Source organism: Scomber scombrus, chromosome 2 (genome assembly GCF_963691925.1).
Source record: "Scomber scombrus chromosome 2, fScoSco1.1, whole genome shotgun sequence".
NCBI lineage: Eukaryota > Metazoa > Chordata > Actinopteri > Scombriformes > Scombridae > Scomber > Scomber scombrus.
Window position 1 is genome coordinate 30,565,348 of NC_084971.1, and position 20,683 is coordinate 30,586,030.

The 20,683-nt window shown below is 38.9% G+C and overlaps 1 protein-coding gene across 1 annotated transcript in view; it reads left to right on the forward strand.

Annotated features, from left to right (window-relative positions):
- LOC133989474 (voltage-dependent T-type calcium channel subunit alpha-1I-like) overlaps positions 1–20,683 on the forward strand; it is a 192,596-nt gene that overhangs the window by 126,640 nt on the left and 45,273 nt on the right. Inside the window, exons 21-27 of the mRNA XM_062428145.1 lie at positions 6,505–6,683; positions 8,301–8,427; positions 10,795–10,920; positions 11,541–11,630; positions 14,944–15,136; positions 16,351–16,502; positions 18,249–18,358. Coding sequence (XP_062284129.1) covers positions 6,505–6,683; positions 8,301–8,427; positions 10,795–10,920; positions 11,541–11,630; positions 14,944–15,136; positions 16,351–16,502; positions 18,249–18,358 — 977 coding nt within the window. The remainder of the gene's footprint in view (positions 1–6,504; positions 6,684–8,300; positions 8,428–10,794; positions 10,921–11,540; positions 11,631–14,943; positions 15,137–16,350; positions 16,503–18,248; positions 18,359–20,683) is intronic.

Genomic DNA, 20,683 nt, shown 5'->3' on the forward strand with positions numbered 1-20,683 from the left:
GAGGTGTGTCCTGCTCTGAGTCGGGGAAAGACATTAATTATGCTCAAATAAGATGTTTTTTTTTATTATTGTTAAGATTAAGTTATTTATTTAATTATGATAATTTTTGTGTCCCAGTTTGTCAGAAATGTTCTTTGAACAAAAGCAGCAATGAATTTGTGGAAAGTTAAGATAATGATCTGCAGTGCGGTTTGTTTTCTCACATTTGTGTCAATACTAGACCAATTCCCTCACTCCTATCCTCCCTCCCTCCCTCCCTCCCTCCTTCCCTCTTGTAGCTCTTAATCTGCTGTTCCAGGCTGGTCAGTCTGAGCTCTCTCTGAGGAGCTCTAATTAAACTACCACACTAATTAAACAGAGTTTCCACTCTGAAACACACTCCATCACTGAGGCTGCCTGTTCTCATCTCCTGTCCACAAACACAACACACACACACACACGTTTGTGCAGCTATCCTTGTGAGGACATTGCATTGACTTCCATTCAATGTAGACAGCTTAACCTTAACCATAACCTAATTCTGACTAACTTCAATTCACACCATACTACTAACTTTAACAAGGACCTGAGTGATGAGGTTTGGTCCCCATGAGGACTACTGGTACCCACAAGGTCAGTGTTTATGTCCCTGAGAGGTAACAAACACACACACACACACACACACATACACACACAGTGTAAACAGTGTTACCTGCACACTGCGAGTCTGACCTTGAACATCAGACTCTAATTAGAAACTGAGAGGATAGCAGATCTAGTTATCTTTCCTCTCCGTTTCTCTCTCTCTCTCTCTCTCTCTCTCTCTCTCTCTCTCTCTCTCTCTCTCTCTCTCTCTCTCTCTCTCTCTCTCTCTCTCTCTCTCTCTCTCTCTCTCTCTCTCTCTGTCTGTGTCTCTCTCTAACACACACACACACACACACACAAACACACACACACTAACTCATAAACATATACATGCTTGTCTAGGGTTGCCTCACTCTGTACTTTTGCCTGCTAAAATGAATCAGGCTTCCATGGATCTAAGACATTCAGGCTTTTTAAGAACCAAATAAACATTTGCAAATAAAAGCTTCAAATATGTGAAGCTAGCTCGTCAGCAAAGCATCACATTTAGTTTTTCTTTAAAACTGCTTCGTAACACTTACTGAAGAGCACACTAACAAAAGATTCAAGAAATGCACTCAAATTTGATTCAGACGTCTATTACGCATTACTGAGCGGCATGTTTGAGACATCTCCAGACTTTTAAATGGAGTACAAACACATTGAATGTCATTTTATTTTACTAAAGTAAAATCTTCATAGAAAAGTGTCAGCTGGTCAAACCCCTTTCCATTAAGCCTTTTTAATTTTTTTTGGGGTAGCAACAGCTTAATGTTAAAACCAGACATCTGCCATGAAAGCTCAGACTGATGAGCTCCAGCCAGAGATAATGAATGACTCACATTCTCCTGTCTTCTAACTTTTTCTTTTGGATTTCACATTTTGTCTTTCAGCGAGACATTAAATCTTCAAACGTCTCCATCGTAGTCACGTTGCAGATGTCTGTGTGGTTGCACTCAGCGGCTGCTAAAGACGATGCTGACAAAGATGTGCATCCTCAGCACATTTCAAAAAATGGAATGATTTGCATCTTGCCAAACTTTTAATATGTTGTTGAATTAATGACAATAATCCTGTTGTTAAATGTTGATTACTACTGACTCAAGCAAACATTTTTTATGAAGGTACTGGTACAATTTCAGTTAGTTTCTCACACTAACTCAATTACTCAAAACACACTTAAATTAGCCAAGTAACCAAAATTATGAACATAAACAGCAGCCTTAATCCAGCACTCACACATGTTGAATTTAGGCCAGACTGCAGTGATGAATCACGTCCCCAATACTAACCCCAAGCTGGCATGAGTACTGATACATGGAGCTGATTTGCAGCCAAAGCAGCAGCATCAAAAGCTAGCAAAATCTGGCATACAGTGTTATGTCAGAGCTGTCTCACATTTGATCACAACGCAACGAGGTGTGTCAATACTCAGCCTCAATTGACCCAACTTAGCTACCTTGGTCGCTTCGTGAAAAAGTGGCGGCAGTTTCTATCTATCTATCTATCTATCTATCTATCTATCTATCTATCTATCTATCTATCTATCTATCTATCTATCTATCTATCTATCTATCTATCTATCTATCTATCTATCTATCTATCTATCTATCTATCTATCTATCTATCTATCTATATATCTATCTATCTATCTATCTATCTATCTATCTATCTATCTGTCATTTTTTGGGTAAATTTGACTACATGAGTACACATTCAAAAGCTGAAATAGATGAATGAGGTCATATCTGTCTCACATTGCCATCTGATGGTTTAAAACAAATAATGTAGCGGTCAGGCTCACGATCAAAGTACTATTAAAATACTCTGGGAACACAGTGTTGTTAAAATCTGAGTAGGGAAAGTATAAAAAAAAGATTGCGGACAGCCATTAGAGATTCATTATAGTCATTTTCTCGTCAAAGCTCATAAAATCCCATCTTTAACATCAGATCGCAAAAATAACACTAAAGCGACAGCGACAATCATTGCCATATATGCTGCTAAATTATATTGCAAATGGAGTTTGAATGTCATCTGAAATTGAATTTAATGTGACGTCCTCGCCTTGTCAGCCAAAGGACAGCTGGTAGTGTTAGAGGAGAGGAGCAGGCTTTGATAATCACGCTTGCATCGACCCGCTATAGATTTCCCATGCATCATGTTTTATCATAGCGGTATTTGATCTGCTTAATGGAAGCCCCGGCAGTATTGTAGTTGGTCCTGAAGGGGCTTCAGTATAGCTGGCTGCTATTAATAAACATAGAAGACATATTAGAACCCGCCATCCAGCCTGTCAAAGCATGACAAAAGACTCATCGTATAGGACACATCAGTGACTCCCTGCTGTGCAGATCTCACCAGCGAGGACAGATGAAACATTTTCTTACGGTGAGAGTTTTGGACCATGTTAGCTGTCAGAAAAAAGGTGGAGAGATTGTCTCTTCCTAAAAAGAGCTGCGTAGTTTTCTGCAAACTGACAGCTTGAGTTAGTTTTGTGATACATAGGTCTCTCTGTCTTTCTCCATCCCTTTTCTCCTCTTATCTGACAGTCTTTCTTTCTCTATCTTTCATCATATTACCTTCTTTCTTTCTATACTCTGTCTTTTTTTATAAGCTCTGATAGCCAGCTCTCTACATTATTTCTAGAGTTAGGAAGCCCTGACAACAGTTGGCATGGCGGCGTCTGTTATCACGCTTTCACCACAGCTGCTGTCATCACTCATTTTGAGTTACTGTGGTGATAGTCACGGTGTTTGTTCAGAGGTGGGATGTGTTGTCAAGGGTTTCCAGCACATAACACAGCACCAGATTCTCTGTGAGATGTATTAAGAAAGTTCCTGCTAATATATTATCTTAGAGGATCTTGCAATTTAATAACCAGAGGTGATGTCATAGCGGTAGCACAGTTTCAAGGGGTATAGTAAGTAGTTATAGGTATAGTAAAGCCATCAAAATCTGCTTTGTTCATTCCATTAAAGGAATACACAACTGATAATGTATTGAGTATATGGATCTTGGAAATTGGCTCAGAAAAGCTTCTTTTTGGATTCAGGTAAAATTCACTCCAATGGAGTCATGGCAGAAAGGCATTGTAGCACCCAATAATGTAATAACAGCCAATAATGTAATAATTTTGCCCATTTTTTAATGTTATAAGTCAATAACCTAATGAAAGTCCTGAACCAATAAGGTAAAAATATATATTGTTATCGGCCTGGTAAAAAATAAAAAATAAAAAATCCTTTACAAATGTAATAACCTACGGAAGAGGATTAGGGCCACTGTCGGGAAAAAAAGTGAGTTCTGACTTTAAAGTCAGAAGTCAGAATTCTGAGAAAAAAGTCAGAATTCTGAGTTTAAAGTCAGAATTCTGAGAAAAAAGTTAGAATTCTGAGAAAAAAGTTATTATTCTGACTTTAATCTCAGAATTCTGACTTTGATCTCAGAATTCTGAGAATTGGCCCTAATCGTCTTCCGTAATATACAGAGATTATAACATAATAATATAATAATATGACTTTATTTAAGTTTCATTTATTGGATATGAAGCGTCACACTTTCATGGCATTATGTTATCAGCTGCTACAGACATGTTGCACAACTTTCTCCAACATAGTCTACATCTGATTGCCAACACAGCTGTTCCTTAGTTTGCACTGAAATGAGTTAGTGTTTGGCAGAAATTGTTTTATTTTAAATAGCAATGGAAGAAAACATGATTTGTTCTTTTTGTTGTTTCATTTTTAACTTTTTTAATTAATTAAAAAAAGTAATGTGTTAAAGGAATTTTCAAAAAAGATGCTGATAATGTTTTGTACAATTAATCATGTGGCTTATGGATTACCATACATACTGAGACAAGATAGTATAAAACCTTTAAGTATGGTGCACTGGAAAAGAGGTTTGTGTGGGTGTGTTTTAATTTAATTGGACTTTCTTTGAAGCTCACACTGCTCTGCAACTCTTTTCGAAGTTAGAAACTTCCTTAAAAAACTCTTGCAAGCTTAATTGATTGCTCTTCTGTTGATCCATATGGTAAAAACACTCATAGTTTCTCCACTACATTGCTAAGTTCACTATAATCACATTCTATACTGCATTGCTGCCTCCTCATAGCTCCAAACTAAGCATATGGAGCAACTGCAGAGAAGTGAGTTATGGTTCATGATTGATTCAAGGCGTCTCTACACATTCAGAATATATGTTTAGATGATGGTTAATGTTTCTCCTGTAAGATGGTTAGGGTTACTTGCAGGTTGTGAGTCTTTGATACTAAAAAACTACAGATAGGATACCAATCTTTTAAAAAGTATTGAGCTGATATTATGTTTTCTGCTGCATACTCAACCCCTCCTTTTCCACAATCCTCCCATCTTTCCACACATCTCTGTCGTGGCATTTTCAGCAAAACAAGGCCGACTAGATTGCTGTATCTTTGCCTGTTGCTGTTTTGACATGACATCCGAGTTGTTATGACAGTGCCGAGCAGGTGTCAAATGATGTTTCACACTAAGCATCTGCCATGCAACTTTCTCCTCCAAACTCATCACCTCCAACTTTCTATTGTTTTTCTTTGAGCCTGTTCTGCCTTTCTCCTCCCTACACCTGACTTCTTCCACCTTTCATCCCTCCCACTAATAGCTGTCTCATAGTTTCCACAACATTGTTGATCTCCCCCAACCTCCCTCATATACTTTCCCTTTTCTTCCTAGAACCTCTTCCCCCTTCTCTTCCTCCTCCTCCTCCTCCTCCTCCTCCTCCTCCTCCTCCTCCTCCTCCTCCTCCTCCTCCTCCCATTCTGGCTCATACCCCCCTTTAGGACCTCCCATCCAGCTGTAACTACCATATTTTTGGCCTGCGTTTAGTGGAAAAGCGTGTTTGTTTTAAGAGGATTCTGGACACACTGCTGAATTTGCACAGTGCAATGTCAGCGCTCCAAAAATATGTTAAGTCTTAACCAAAATTTAAACAGAGTGAAGCTTTTTGTCATGAATTATTCTCCTCAAGCTTAAATTATAGACATTTTCCTTATAAGCACCACTCAACACATCCACAGGAGTTTTGTAGGATTTGTCACCCATGAAGCTTCATTTGAATGCAGACACATTAGTCGACAGCCTAATGTTGGAGATTTCCACTGCTGTCTAAATTGTTGTAGACTTGTTTTTCTATTAATTGCCTTTCTTCTTCCTTTCCTCTCATCATTCCCATTATTCCTCTCCTTCTCTGTCCCTTCCCTCTTCCTGTTCTAAGCATTCACTTTCTGGATTTAGGAGCTGCTGCTAATTTTTCTTTTCCTCCTCCTTCTCTCCTCTCATCTTCTTTTTGAATGTAACTATTTTGGATTTAACACATTTCTCTCTCAGTCACAGTACTCTCCTCCTCCAATATGTATATGTTTTACTTTAATATTATGGTGTGTAAATCATCTCCTCTCCTCTCCTCTCCTCTCCTTTCCTCTCTTCTCCTCTCCTCTCCTCTCCTCTCCTCTCCTCTCCACTCTTTCCTCTCCTCTCCTCTCCTCTCCTCTCCACTCTTTCCTCTCCTCTCCTCTCCTCTCCTCTCCTCTCCTCTCCTCTCCTCTCCTCTCCACTCTTTCCTCTCCTCTCCTCTCTTCTCCTCTCATCTCCTCTCCTCTCCTCTCATCTCCTCTCCTCTCCTCTCCTCTCCTCTCCTCTCCTCTCCTCTCCTCTCCTCTCCTCTCCTCTCCTCTCCTCTCCTCTCCTCTCCTCTCCTCTCCTCTCCGCTCCTCTCCTCTCCACTCTTTCCTCTCCTCACCACTCTTTCCTCTCCTCTCCTCTCCTCTCCTCTCCTTTCTCCTCAATAAGAAATCTGAATATCAAAGACCTGTGTGTTTCCTGTTTGGGATTGAGCATCTTTCTCCCTTCGTCTCTCCAGGTGGTGTCCATGGGTCTGTACTTGGGGGAAACAGCCTATCTAAGGAGCAGCTGGAACATTTTAGACGGTTTCCTGGTCTTCGTGTCTCTCATTGACATTGTGGTGTCCATGGCAGGCGGGGCTAAGATTCTGGGAGTGCTCCGTGTTCTCAGGTTGCTCAGGACGCTACGTCCCCTCAGGTAAGAAGGGAACAATGTCATGGCTTCAGTGTCTGGGGATGTTGGTTTGACCTTTACGATTACATTTGAACGAGGTGTGCACAGGCGAGCGAGAGATTGTAGAGAAGGTGGAGGTGCAATGAAGCTCTCTAAATCCTCCTGGAACAGCTGTACACACCATTGAATATAGAATATAGTGAAGCTGTGACACAGGATATACTTTCTAAATGCAATTCAGCTGCTTTAATTTAGACCATAAAGTTCATTCACTTGGTCAGTATTGTTGATGTTTATAGCCTAGCTCAGTAATCTGGGGCATATGTTTAATCCTTAGATACTGTTCAGGTCAAATTTGACACGTTTGACATTTGACAGCTATAAAAACACGCCAAATGTCTTTTAGCCTGAAATTTGATGACTCAAAGGTCCTAAAGTGACCCAAAATGCACAAATATGAAAATGTTTTAAAATATTGCTACAATTTTACCGGCATCAAATTTGACCCGTATCTATTGACATGGCTTTTTATAAAATGAATAGTTAATAGTTTTAATAATATAGTAGTTATGAGGATTTCTTGTTATGATGTAGCAGTGAATGGTTATACAATAAACCCCACAGTTCCATAAAGTTCTTGTATTTTTCAGTTTCAGTAAAATACAACATACTGCAACACTGTAGAATATGAACAGTATGTAAAGGGTTAAGACAGCATTCTCCAAACCTTTTTGACTTGCAAATCCTCAAAGCGAAGAGGGTTACAGGGTACATACAGTAGGTTTAGGTATGTAAATGAATTGTGAGCAGTTCAATTTAAAAGTTGAGTTTGCTTCTGCGGTTGTTTTTGTTAAATAATATTTGACAGCCTGGAAAAGTCCCAAAAATTGAGGGCAGTCTGAAAAAAAGAAAATCAAGTTGCACATTTATGTTTTCTTTGCTTTGCTGTCCCATTAATGATGCTGTGACACCTCTGATTTATCCTGTGACCTCTTGGGGGGGTTTCCAACCACTGGTTTAAAGAGCTGTTTGTAACCATTCAGTGACACTAACATTACGTTAAGAAAATAACTGATGACACTGTATTCAGCTGAGTTCATTTTAGGTCTGAATGAGCTCGGTCTGTGCCGTGTGTCATTATCTCAAATGCACCATGTTACAGTCTTTCTTCTTTCTATTTTATATTTCTTTAAATTACTGCATATGTGTTAATATCATGTTAAAAATGTGTGTGTCCCTTAAACATCAATTAAAATTTAATTTATTAGGGAAGGGGATGCATACATGAATAAAAACAGTGTCATGACTACTGCATCAAAGGGAATTGGACAGTTTCCCTTTTCAACTTTTAATGATGATGACACTTTCTTTTTATATATATATATATATATATATATATATATAAAAGTAGGTCTAAGAGTTTTCATGTGTTAAACTTTTTGGCTGGACTGTAGCAGTGGGGCCAGACCTATAAATGTGAAAGTGTGTTACACCATTGATCGGCCTTCATACAGACTTAAAAAGCCTTTCTAGTATATCATACAGGGTCCAACCATATACTATGTTTTATATATATACATATATGTTTTAACCATTATGTATCTGTCTCTCTCTCTCTCTCTCTCTCTGTTGGTCCTCCAGGGTGATCAGCAGGGCTCCAGGCCTGAAGCTGGTAGTCGAGACCCTCATCACGTCTCTCAAGCCCATCGGCAACATCGTCCTCATCTGTTGTGCCTTCTTCATCATCTTTGGCATTCTTGGTGTCCAGGTAAATGCCATCGAATGTGCCTCTATATGCTGCCCACCTAACCTATTTTTCTTTCTTCCTTTATTTTATTGACGACTGGATCCAAAAGCCTGTTAACAATTTATGAACACTCTGTATGAAATATTTAACTGGCACTGAGATGGTCAAACTGCTGCAAATATAATCTTGTCTTATATGGCAACCTCTGTGATCACCTCTTTTTTTTAAAGTTTAAAGTTTTTAGCGACTTGAGAATTAAATTGGCTCAGAAATGGAACATTTTATTCTCCTTAAACTGTCATCTAGTGCAAAAACTAAAGATTAAATGTGGAGAACATGAAATGAGGCTGTGGCTACCCCTTGTTTGCACTCAAAAAAAATAAATCACACTCTCACAGCATGGCTAAGATGGCTAATTAGAGCGGAATCCAACAGGAAGAGTTATAAAGGTAACACATCACAGTGTAAATGAGTCATTTTAAAAAACCAAAAAGCTTTGCATGTGTAGATATAGTATGTAGTCACCTCATACCTTACTATAAGTTAAAATACATTACATTATTGTACATTCCCTAACCTTAAATTACATCCACACTCATTTTCTATGTTTCCCACTATAAACAAATTGCTTTTGACACAGTTCGACAGATCACAGTAATGGTTCTGCCACCACTGAGAAATTTAGTCTGAGCCACTTAGTCCATCAATATTCAATGGTACAGATGTTTTACAGTTATTCTTAACTCTGACTTCTTTCCAGAAACCATTAAGACAATTATTTTACAACTTCCTCCTTGAGTGAGTCAGAGCTCATTGTGTTCTCGTTCCTTTTTGATGAATCAAAGGGCATATTTAAAAACTTGCATTTGCACTTTCTTATCTTCAAATAAGGCTTCATGCTTTAAAAGCCCTTCTCAGTATGAAGCCCTCATACATATATATTATACATATCATTCCAGCCTGGTGTAGCGTTGCACAAATTAGTCTTGTGTTTTTAAGAAGGAGATAAAAAGAGAGACTCCACTATAGAATCATACATAGAATATAACTCATTACTCTGCGGGTTCTTGCATCATTTCACGATACACAGTGGCATCTTTTGGTACTTCAATACTTCCCAGCAAGAAAAATGTATTATTTAAGATCCTCCTTTGTTAAGTACGTCTGTTTTATGCCTTGTATGTGATTTTTTTTTTTTCTAACTAATGAACTAATTTGAATATAGTGAACTGGTCTAAGATACTTTATTAACCTGGTACAATTCATTTGATTATTGAATTGTATTTATTTATTAATCTGCCTTTTATTTTATTTGTTAGCCTGTTTTACTACTTCTATTCTATTTTATTGTTTCTTCTTCATAACCCTCCTTTTTGTGTCTGTTTTACTTCATAACTTTCTTTCTTTTACTTTATTTTATTCTTTCTTTTTATATATTTTTTATATTTTATTAATATTTTATTAGCTATTTATTTTATTTTATTTTATTTATTTATTATTTATGTTTGATTGCAGATTCTTGAAAGTTATGATAGTGTTTCCTGAGTTGCTGTTTTTAATGGATTCCTATTTTTAATAATTTTTTGTTACTGTTTGTTTGTTACACAAATATATTGATTGATTGATTGATTGATTGATTGATTGATTGATAAGGAGCAGGGGCATGAACATGAAAAGTACATTATGGATGTTTTTATATCATTTGTGCAAAATATTCAGATTCTCAAATCAAAACATTTTATTAAGCAAAGGTTCCCAAAAATCTATGATGAAAACAAAATATATAAACAAGATTTACATACATATAGTTATTAATAATAAAGGAAAAAATAAACTTAAAAATCTTTTCAAGAATCACCTTAAAAAAACTGCTTCCTTTGTGCTTCTGCAATATTGGCACAAGAGCCTATATATCATTTTTCCTTTACCTTAAGTTCATTTTGACAACATCTTGACAACTTACAGCTGACTTGTTTTTACATCAATATATTTCATCAGTGCAGTACTATATTTTCTTTTTGCACCTAGCTATCAATTCTACCTTATTCTTCCCCACATTATTTAATGTTATTATCTCTGCATCCACAGCAGTTATGCATTATTTTACTCGCTCCCCTCTTTGATGTGCTCAATATGATTGAGAATAAAAAACATCTTCTGTCAGGAGGAAAACCACACAGTTGATAATCAATTCCTTTTGGAGTTTTTCATTATGCTCCATCTGCACATGCATGAGTTACATACATTCAGGGCTAATTTTGAAATTAGCTTAAAAGCAGTGTGAAAGAAATGGTGAAGCTCACAAGTGTTGTCATGACTTCATCAAAAAGTACCTTTTTTTTGCCTCCGTGTCTCATTTTCTTCTTTGTGTGTGTTCTTCCTTCCCAGCTCTTCAAAGGCAAATTCTACTACTGCGTGGGTTTCGATGTGAAGAACATCACTAACAAATCCGACTGTCTGGCTGCCAACTATCGATGGGTTCACCACAAATACAACTTTGACAACCTTGGACAGGTACAAGAGAGAAATACTACATCTCTGAAATCCCGTCTGGATTTTTGAAGATATTAATTCTGGATGTATAACGTAAACAATAGTGTGCATACTGATTCATATACATCTAGAGAAAAATATGAAAAAGTATGTAGACACACTTTCCACATTGTAACAGGCAGTTTTAAATTAAGTCACATTTAAAACAGGTGTGATGATTAGATAGACTGTCTAGGATGGCATTATTAATTATCTCATATAATTTAAATATGTATATCTATTCTATTAATAGTAAACAGGCAGTGGTGACAGTCCTAAAGACACAGGAAAGGTTTTAAGTTGATGTCACCAAAGCAGTTTGTTTGGAGCAAATAGTTATACTCTGTATACGTAGCATTAAATTTGTCAAAATATCATAAATTGCCAAACAAGTAAGGCACTGCTGTTGTAGATAGACCGTTAAACTAGTGTTGAGCATCAAATGAAACTCGTCTTTGAGGATTGTTACTTTCTCATTTTGTTGTCAGTCATATTTTATGGAAGGCTCTTCAGTAATAACCAGTTTAATCAACCGGTTCAGCACAAAATAAAGTTTTATGGGCTTGTCTGTGTTTGTGTTTGTGTTTGTGTGTCCCCTGCAGGCTCTGATGTCCTTGTTTGTGCTGGCCTCCAAAGACGGCTGGGTCAACATCATGTACCACGGACTGGATGCAGTGGGGATAGACCAACAGGTAATAACACACACACATACTGCAGACATACAGTACACAACACTGGTGCAATCTTGTATAATTATAGTATATAGTCACATGCTGACACATAGAAAGTGTAGTGACCTTTGTTTACCATCTACTTCCATTTTATGCCAATTATCTGGGTCCAGTTTGCAATGCAAGCAACCATCGTGCACGTCCTAGGGAAGCCCAGATGTTCTCAAGTCAGATGAGATAATGAAATCCCTTCTTCTGGTCTGTCCTGGGATCTCCTCCTATATGGATGTGCTCAGGACTCCACAAGGGAGCATCCCGGAGGTGTCCTAATTAGATACTAAAACCACCTCAGCTGGCTCCTATAGAAGCAAAAGAGCTTTACCCAATACTCCTGCACATTTGCTTCACATTTTATCCTTAAAACCAGTTTAGCGCCATGCCATCTCTATTTACTGTCTCAACTGTCAATCAAAGGAAAGGTATTTGATCCGCTTGTATCTATGATTTTATACTTACGGTAATTGCCCAAAGCTCATGACAGTGGGTGAGGGTTGGATTAAAAAACCTTTGCCTTAAGCCTCAGCTCCCTCTCCGCCATGACAGCCCAAGACAACATTCAGACGATTGCAGATGCTGCAATTACCTGTTTGTTTATCTCATTTTCCATCATACCCTCAAGTATGAACAGCTTTCTCCTCGGTCCAGGCGGAGTATTGTCAGTAAGTAATGACTGAAGCGTTGGTGGACTAAAACTTTCATTATTTTCATGTGTTGCATTTAATTCAACAATTTAGCAATAAGATTAAGTGGTTTTAGAAGTTTGTAGGTTGCAAATTACAGCATCTGTACAACTTCAATGGAGTTCAGACTTTCAGTAAACTTTAACCTCACTAATTATGCACACAGGCTCACACATGACGTAAAAGTCAGACGACACGATGCAAATTAGTCTTCAGAAGTGGCAACAGAAGTGAACAGATTCCCTTTAGAATTGGTTTTATTAGAAAATCTATTAGGGAATCTAATAAAGAGAGGGCATTATTCCGGATGATTCGGTTTCCCCCCGCCTTGGGGAGAAACCTCACTGCAGTCCAACATGAATGTCTAATCCCATTTGCACTCCGTCCTGTGCTTTCAACACTCAACGCTCTTCCAAATTGAAAATCTGACTCTTGTCTCCGGTTTTATTGCATCTTAACTTGATTTTTGTTTTGTAATGACTCCATCCAATAACTCCAGACCCAATCATCCCAATCTTTTCTTCAGTTTGTCTCCTTATCCTGCCCATTCTTTCCTTCCCCTGTCATCCTTTATGACTACTGGCTGATTCAATTATTTTGGACTGCAGTGGTTGTTGAGTGGCTTAGTTAATTGGACAGCTGCCTAAAGAGAGAAGCTTACTTTTACCTTTACTTTCAAGCCTATGTGTCACATTAGTCCTCTGCATTAATGCACATATATAAAAGTACAATACATTTCTGAACAGACCAAGATATACAGTAGTTTTCTATACAAACTCAACCCTGCACTCAACCACATAAATATATCCACCACATAATATCCTTCCATTATCTAGCACATCTGCTTATGCTCTGCAGGATCACAGAATGTTAGAGGCCATCACAGCACATATTAGATGAAAGGCAGAGAGGCATGAAAGGCCCTTGACTGGACACCAGTCTGTTAGAGGGCTAACACATATAGACAGCCATTCACACCTACTTGCAATTTGCCAATTACCTTCACTTGCATGGCTTGGATTGTGGTGGACAGCTGAACTGAACCCTAACTTCACGTTCAGCTGGTGGATTCAAACCCCAGGACTTTGATACTGTGAGACAATAGTCCAAATAAGCCGAGGTACCAGCTCATAATAGTGTAGTGTTTAACAGTGTAACATTAAAACTGTATAAAGCATTGAAATGTGCAGCAAACATGTGGAAACTCTGCTTTCGTATTTTACAATTAAAGAAGTGTAGTTATATATATGTAGGAATTATAGCCCCTCATATCATTCAATGTCTTCAAAATCCATCCACCAGCCATCCTCATGAATATGTTGAAAGTGCCTTCTGCAGGGTTATTTTTGATTCTGATTTTTTCAAACCAACTTGGGTTTTTGTCCAACATCTGAAGTACATGCACATATCTTAATACTGATATTGGAAACAGCTCAGTCTGTATGATGGCAAGCCTATTATTTGGGACGGTCCCATTCCCATATGGAGGATTCAATTAAGTTAAAGTCATTATGTTCAATGTCTGCAAAAATACATAACTCTTGTAAGTTATGGTGCGTCAGAGTCGGAGACTTTCCGATCTCCGACTCGGAAAGTCAAACGTACCCCGCCAGCCCCCACCTCAAAATCCAAGATGGCAGCCCCATGCATCAACAGTGTGAAAGTTGTAGTAATATCCTGTTCCTTAGGAGTTTGATATTATTTGTGTCTCATTAACCCTCCTGTTGTCCTATAGTCAAGGAAGGAAGGGAGGGAGGAAGAAGGAAGGATGGAAGGGAGGAAGGAAGGAGGGAAGAAGGAAGGAAAGCAGGGAGGAAGGAAGGGAGGAAAGGAAAAAAGGAAGGGAGGAAGGAAATGAAGAAAGGAAGGATGGAGGAAAAAAGGAAGAAGGAGGGAGGGAAAAAAGGAAAAGAGGAAGGGAGGAAGGAAAGACAGAAGGAAGGAAGAAATGGGGATGGAGGAAGGAAAGAAGGAAGGGAGGAAAGAGAGAGGAAAGAAAGAAAGAGAGAAGGAGGGAGGGAGGAAGGACAGACGGAAGAAAGGGAGGAAAGAAGGACAGACAACACATAGGTTAAATCATTCGTACACACAGCACTGTCCAACTTATATCTGTGGACATGTTGCTATGGTGGCTAACTTGGGTAATACTGGTTTTCTGACTTCTAAACTGGAACGATACAAACACGGGTGTAAAGTCATTCCCAGCTCTGACTTCCAACTTCCAAGCTAAATGGAACGCAGCATAAAACTTTGTACGTCCTTACATTACTTATTTGATTAAAATATTGATTAAAATGGATATTCTGTGAGGTTTCCAGGGTTGGTTGAACCCACCTCAAACTTCCTCTTGACTCCTTCGATATGTTCTACCTACTCTACCCTCTGCAACTTATTAAACTGTCTCTGTCCATTTTTCTTCTTTTGATTCATACTGTAAATCTTTCTCTCTCTGCTTTTGCTCCCCAATTCATCATTAAATTATTCCTATTTCAGTCCTTCTGCTCTATACTGCTCTTTCACTTTTCTTCGTTATATTATCTCTCTGCAACAAACCATCTCATGTCTTTCTCTGTCTTCCTCTTCTTCCTCTATAGCCGTCGACCAACAACAACCCATGGATGCTTCTTTACTTCATCTCCTTCCTCCTGATTGTCAGCTTCTTCGTCCTCAACATGTTCGTGGGCGTCGTGGTGGAGAACTTCCACAAGTGTCGGCAGCACCAGGAGGTGGAGGAGGCCAGGCGCCGTGAGGAGAAACGCCAGCGTCGCATGGAGAAGAAGAGGAGGAGTAAGAGAGTCAGGGAACGAGGAGAAAGAGAGCAGAGGGAAGGGAGTAGGAGTGATTAGGATAATGGTTGTAGGGATGTGTTTAAGGGAGGAGTGTGGATGCTTTGAAGCTTTGGGGGAGAGATGAGAAGAAGGATTAGTTCGGGAAACTGGTGTGAAATGAAAAAAGGAATGGAAAGTTGGAGGAGGAGGAGGAGGAGGAGGAGGAAGGAAAGAGAAGATGAAATGAGGACTGTTGGAAAGAATCAGGGGAAATAAGGATAGGTGGGAGAGAGGAGAACAGATGGACACATAAACCTCCTAGGAAGAGAAGAGGAGCGCTTTGAGTGAGTGAAGAGAAGGGAAGATGAGGGAGGGATGCGATGGGTGGAGTCCCGTTGGGAAAGAGGAATTATCTCAGTGGAAAAATGGACAAAATCAATAAAGTAAAAGGGATAAAGTAGCGAGAAAGAAGACAGGACTAGGAGAAATATTCTTCACATATGAAAATACGACATAAACCTAAATAATTTGTTGGGTTTTATGATAATAATGAATCTACGAATGTCTTCATAAATGTCATAAATGTCTGTACCATTTTAGAATATATTATAATTTGGCATGTTATTTATACCTTAAATGATGTGAAGCTTTGGAAAGAGAGTATTCCTTCCGAATGGCAATTGGATATTTTATTTCTTGATGATATGACTTTAATGAGTCTTTTTTTTTCTCCAACTCATTTAAAACTACTTAACCTCCCTCATACACATTTATCAAACTTTTTCTCTTCATATTAGCTCCTAGTTTTATCTCCCTCTCTGCCTTTATTTCGTTTCCCCTCTTTTGGTGTAAATAAATCATTCTGTTTGCACCCTGCATTGCTTTTTTGCCATGCTCCATTTCTCCTTTTTTAATCAGATATCCTTTTCTCCCACTTCTCTGTATTGCATTTTTCCTCATTCCCTTCCTTTTTTTCCTTTATTCCATCCTCTTTTATTAATTTTTCCTCCGTTATTGTCATCTAGTCTTTGATTCTATGAGTAAGTTTTCCCAACAATCACGTCCCACTCCCTAACCCTCCATGTCTAAACTTCCTCTTTCAATATGTCCATCAACTTTCTTTCTTGCCTTATCACCAATCTAAACTGTGTCCTCCCTTTTTCCTTGTATCTCACCTTTCGTCAACTCTTCCTTCCTTTTTCTTGTTTTCTTTTTTACTTTTTCACTCTCCAGAGGCCCAGAAGCTGCCATACTATGCATCCTATGGTCCGGCCCGGCTGGCTATCCACACTCTGTGCACCAGCCACTACCTGGACCTGGTCATCACTTTCATCATCTGTATCAATGTCATCACGATGTCTCTGGAGCACTACAGCCAGCCACAGGTGAGAGAGGGAGTCCGAGTCTGGATGTGAGTGTGGGAGACAGAAAGACAGGACAGGGTTTTTTTTTTTAAAGGGGTTTCTGAGTAGGTGTTGATACACCATCTGTGCATATTTTCTTATAAAGTGGGCACTCCCAGAGGCAAACTGCCAACCTGCTGCTGTGAATCAGCAGCAAAAAAACAGCCAACAACCAAAACATTCATCCACATGCTGGAATACAAACAACATGGCAGATCCGGGTATTGGTTATGTAAAATGCTCCTCAGAGGCAAAGATGCTCTGGAGGTATAAAAAATTCTGTTTGGGTTAAACCTCAACAAACATGCCTTTAGTTATGAAAGATATGCTAGTACATGATATGGTGAATAATAACAAGTGAGAATCTGTGATGGTCAATTACATGCTTGGGGGTCATAGATGAATAACATTGTTCATGCAGTGCTGCTCAGTAACAGAGCATATCACATGCTGCCTTCATGACACAGAAATAGAGTAAAGAGAAAAGTCATATCATGTTTAATTATGCTTACTTCTGCAGGCAGAAATGGAAATGGTTGAATAAGCCACTGAAGAAAAGAAATACAGTTAATGAGACAATTTGAAAGTGTAGGAAAACTTTTTTTCAGTTTTTAAGATGAACACACACTCAGTCTTACCTCTTAAATTGTGTACCAGTGCTACCAGTTTTTTTCATAACACTGACTTTAGCTCAGTGACAACCAGTTAACTCATTAAAATGATGAGTTTAGGCTCCTGGGCTCTTAAAAGAAAATGGTTATTTGACTTAAAACATTGAGTATTTTGAGGAAAGCAACCAATAAGGCTATCTTTGTCTCCAGAGCAGCTCTTCCTCTAATTATTTGCAGCAGTAGACATTCAACCCTGCAGTAATCTACCAAGAAAACAACTCTTGTTAGCTTAAGTGTTCAAAATAAACCTTCCATTTCTTCATCTCATTATCTGAAGGTTTTTTTTTCTCACATACTTATTACAGACCAATAGCCTAATATACTTTTTTAAGATAAATAGGCACATATTTGTATGAATGCTAAAATTGCAGATTTAGACTTTTTGGAAAACACGTTTATTTGCTTTCTTGCAGAGATAAATGAGGAACTCTCTGATGCTCTAGTGACTGCACACTAAATATGAATATACACTTACCAGGTTAGCTTAGCATGAATGTAGATAACAGGAGGAAACAGCCAGCTGTCCTCTAAAGCTCATTTACTTACAAAACTAACAAAAAAACTGCAATGTAAAAATAACTACTGGCTGTTGTCTGTAGCTCAATCTGGCTGTTATAGCTGTGATAAGGTTTCATTGCATGCACTGAATATTGAAAAATACCAGTGTACAAGAAAAAAATAAATATCTTCCTCCCCAGAGTCTGACATAATTTAGCAATCTGTCTCAGTTTAGCTCTCTTCTATTAAAAGAAATTTGTTGGCAAGATGCTCTTCCTCTGGTTATCAACACAGACTCAGATTCATTGAAGGACAACTCTCATCCTTTACTGAATTTAGCTCATACAAAGGTTATTTTAGTTAGTTTACAATATCTTACTGTGGAGAAATATAACAAACAAGGACAAGAAGTGGTTAAGTTATGAACTAAGGTACAACACAGGAAGTGTCTTTGTTTTATTACAGTTATGATAAGAGATAGAGATAGGGGAGATTAACTGAGTCTATTACTGCTGCTGTCTCTGTTTGTCCTAACTGTCGTCCCTTTTTTTCATCTCAGTCTCTGGAGACTGGACTGAAGTACTGCAACTACTTCTTCACCTCCACCTTTGTGATTGAAGCCACTCTGAAGCTGGTGGCCTTTGGCTTTCGGCGCTTCTTTAAGGACAGGTACAGAGGACACACTCCCAGTTGTAGTGTGGAGAAGTATATGAAGCTATTCTCTGTTATTATTTACTGTATAAACTCAACACATTCACTATTGTATGTGTCTGCACTGAGACAAAATGCACACTGAACTGAAGTACTGCAACTTGGTTAGTGCCAAGTTCCTAAATGTAGTTGCAGGTGTACTTATATTTCTATAATAGAGAGGTAACTTAAATACCTCAAGATCCGGGAACTTGACATGAGTAATCCGCATGTAAGACAATAATGGGTCTTGTTCTTTGGTGAGGGGCGAGGAGTGGTGCGAGGGCGGTGCAGCGTCAGCAATGTGTCGAACTGTCACAGTGAAGAAGGAGCTTATTTTCAAAGTAAAGCTCTTGTTTTGAAGCTACATTCAAACCCTCACTCATGAGCTCTGAGTAGTGACTGAAGGAACGAGAGCACAAATTCAAGCAGCAAAAATTAGTTTCCTTCCCCGTCCTTAACCCTCCTGTTGTCCTCGAGTCAAGGAAGGAAGGGAGGAAGAAGGAAGGAAGGAAGGATGGAGGAAAGGAAAGAAGGAAGGAAAGTAGGGAAGAAGGATGGAGGGAAGGAAGAAGGATGGAAGGAAGGAAGGGAGGAAGGAAGAAGGAAGGAAAGTAGGGAAGAAGGAAGGAGGGAAGGAAAAGAGGGAGGGAGGAAGGAAGGGAGGACGGAAAGGTGGAAGGAAGAAGGAAGCAAAGTAGGGAAGAAGGAAGGAGGCAAGGAAAGGAGGGAGGAAGGAAGGGAGGACGGAAAGGTGGAAGGAAGAAGGAAGCAAAGTAGGGAAGAAGGAAGGAGGGAAGGAAAGGAGGGAGGAAGGAAGGGAGGAAGGGGAAAAAGGAAGGGAGGAAGGAAAGGAAGGAAGGATGGAGAAAAGAATGTAGAAGGGAGGGAGGGAGGGAGGGAGAAAGGAAAAGAGGAATGGAGGAATGAAGGAAAGAAGGAAAGGAGGAGGAAAGAAAGAGAGAAGGAGGAAGGGAGGGAGGAAAGCAAGGAAGGAAAGAAGGAAGGGAGGAAAGAGAGAGGAAGGAAAGAAAGAGAGAAGGGAGGGACGAAGGACAGACGGAAGGAAGGAAGGGAGGAAAGAAGGAATAGTCAAAACAGACGGGGTCAATTTCACGACATGAAGGTTAAATGGCGAGGAGCTCATTGTAGACCTGATGCTACTTACAGTAAGGCTTGACTATACATCTCCAGTCTGCAGGTAGGGAGATCAACCAATAAGCTTGTTTGATGCTGATGTCTGCAATTTAGGAGGTGTGTGTGTGCATCAGGTGCTCTGCAAGCCTCTGCAACCTATGTTTATCTTTAATACCCTCCTCCACATAAACTCTCAGAGAGGTTTATGTGTAGCTTCAGAAAACCATGATTCTAGCTTTAGATAGATGGATATATATATATAGATAAATGATGAGAAAATGATGATGATTTGGATCTTAAATACTACTAATGATGTCTAAAGTATATGAGCATTGTCTTTGTGATACCTTGGCGATGATAATAATGACTTTTATACTTTTATTTTGAATAAGTGGTTTTAAAAATACCTTATTTACTATGTAGAAAGTTTGAATTTGAACACATTTCAATATCTGCCGCAGTGTTACACCTTAACAATCCAGCGAGAGGATTCTTTTTTTAGCCAGATGTTACATGCTCGTGGAGCAGCTGTGATGGTGATGGTGAATATTATTTGCGACACCCCACAATGTAGATTTTTATTATTGCAGCTTCCGATCCATTTTTAGCATTGTGCCGGAGGAAATTGCTATTGGTTATTTCTGCCCCCCCCCCATCTTTTTCAAAATGATTCCTCTCGACCTATTTCAGCGCTCTTTGCCTGCATGTGTCTCAGTCTATCTCTTCCCCTTTTGTCTCTTTACAGGCAACCTCTTTATTTGCCTTGTATTTTTACTTTCAGTCTGTTTCTCCCTCCTCGTTGCTTCCTGCTCGAACACGACTGTATGTTTTTTTGGAGTCCTGGCTTTATTAGTGTGACCCCGTTTTGTGTGTGTTTACACCCTGTGAGCCTGGAGATGAGATATTATCTAGGACGAGACACATTAACTGTGGAAGAACATACCCCAGGCAGCAATTCTGCAGTAAACTGAGTAAAAATGAAAGAAACTACTAGAATATAAAAAATAAAAAATTAAAAAAAGTCGAGTATGCGTTTAAGGAAGTGTAACAGCTCTTTAAACTACTGTCCTCACTAGCCGAGAGGTTCCACTACACTATGGCTTTAGATGAAGGTTTGACCAAGGGGTTACAAGTTTTTTTCATTTCCTTTTCTTACTCTTTTATAGT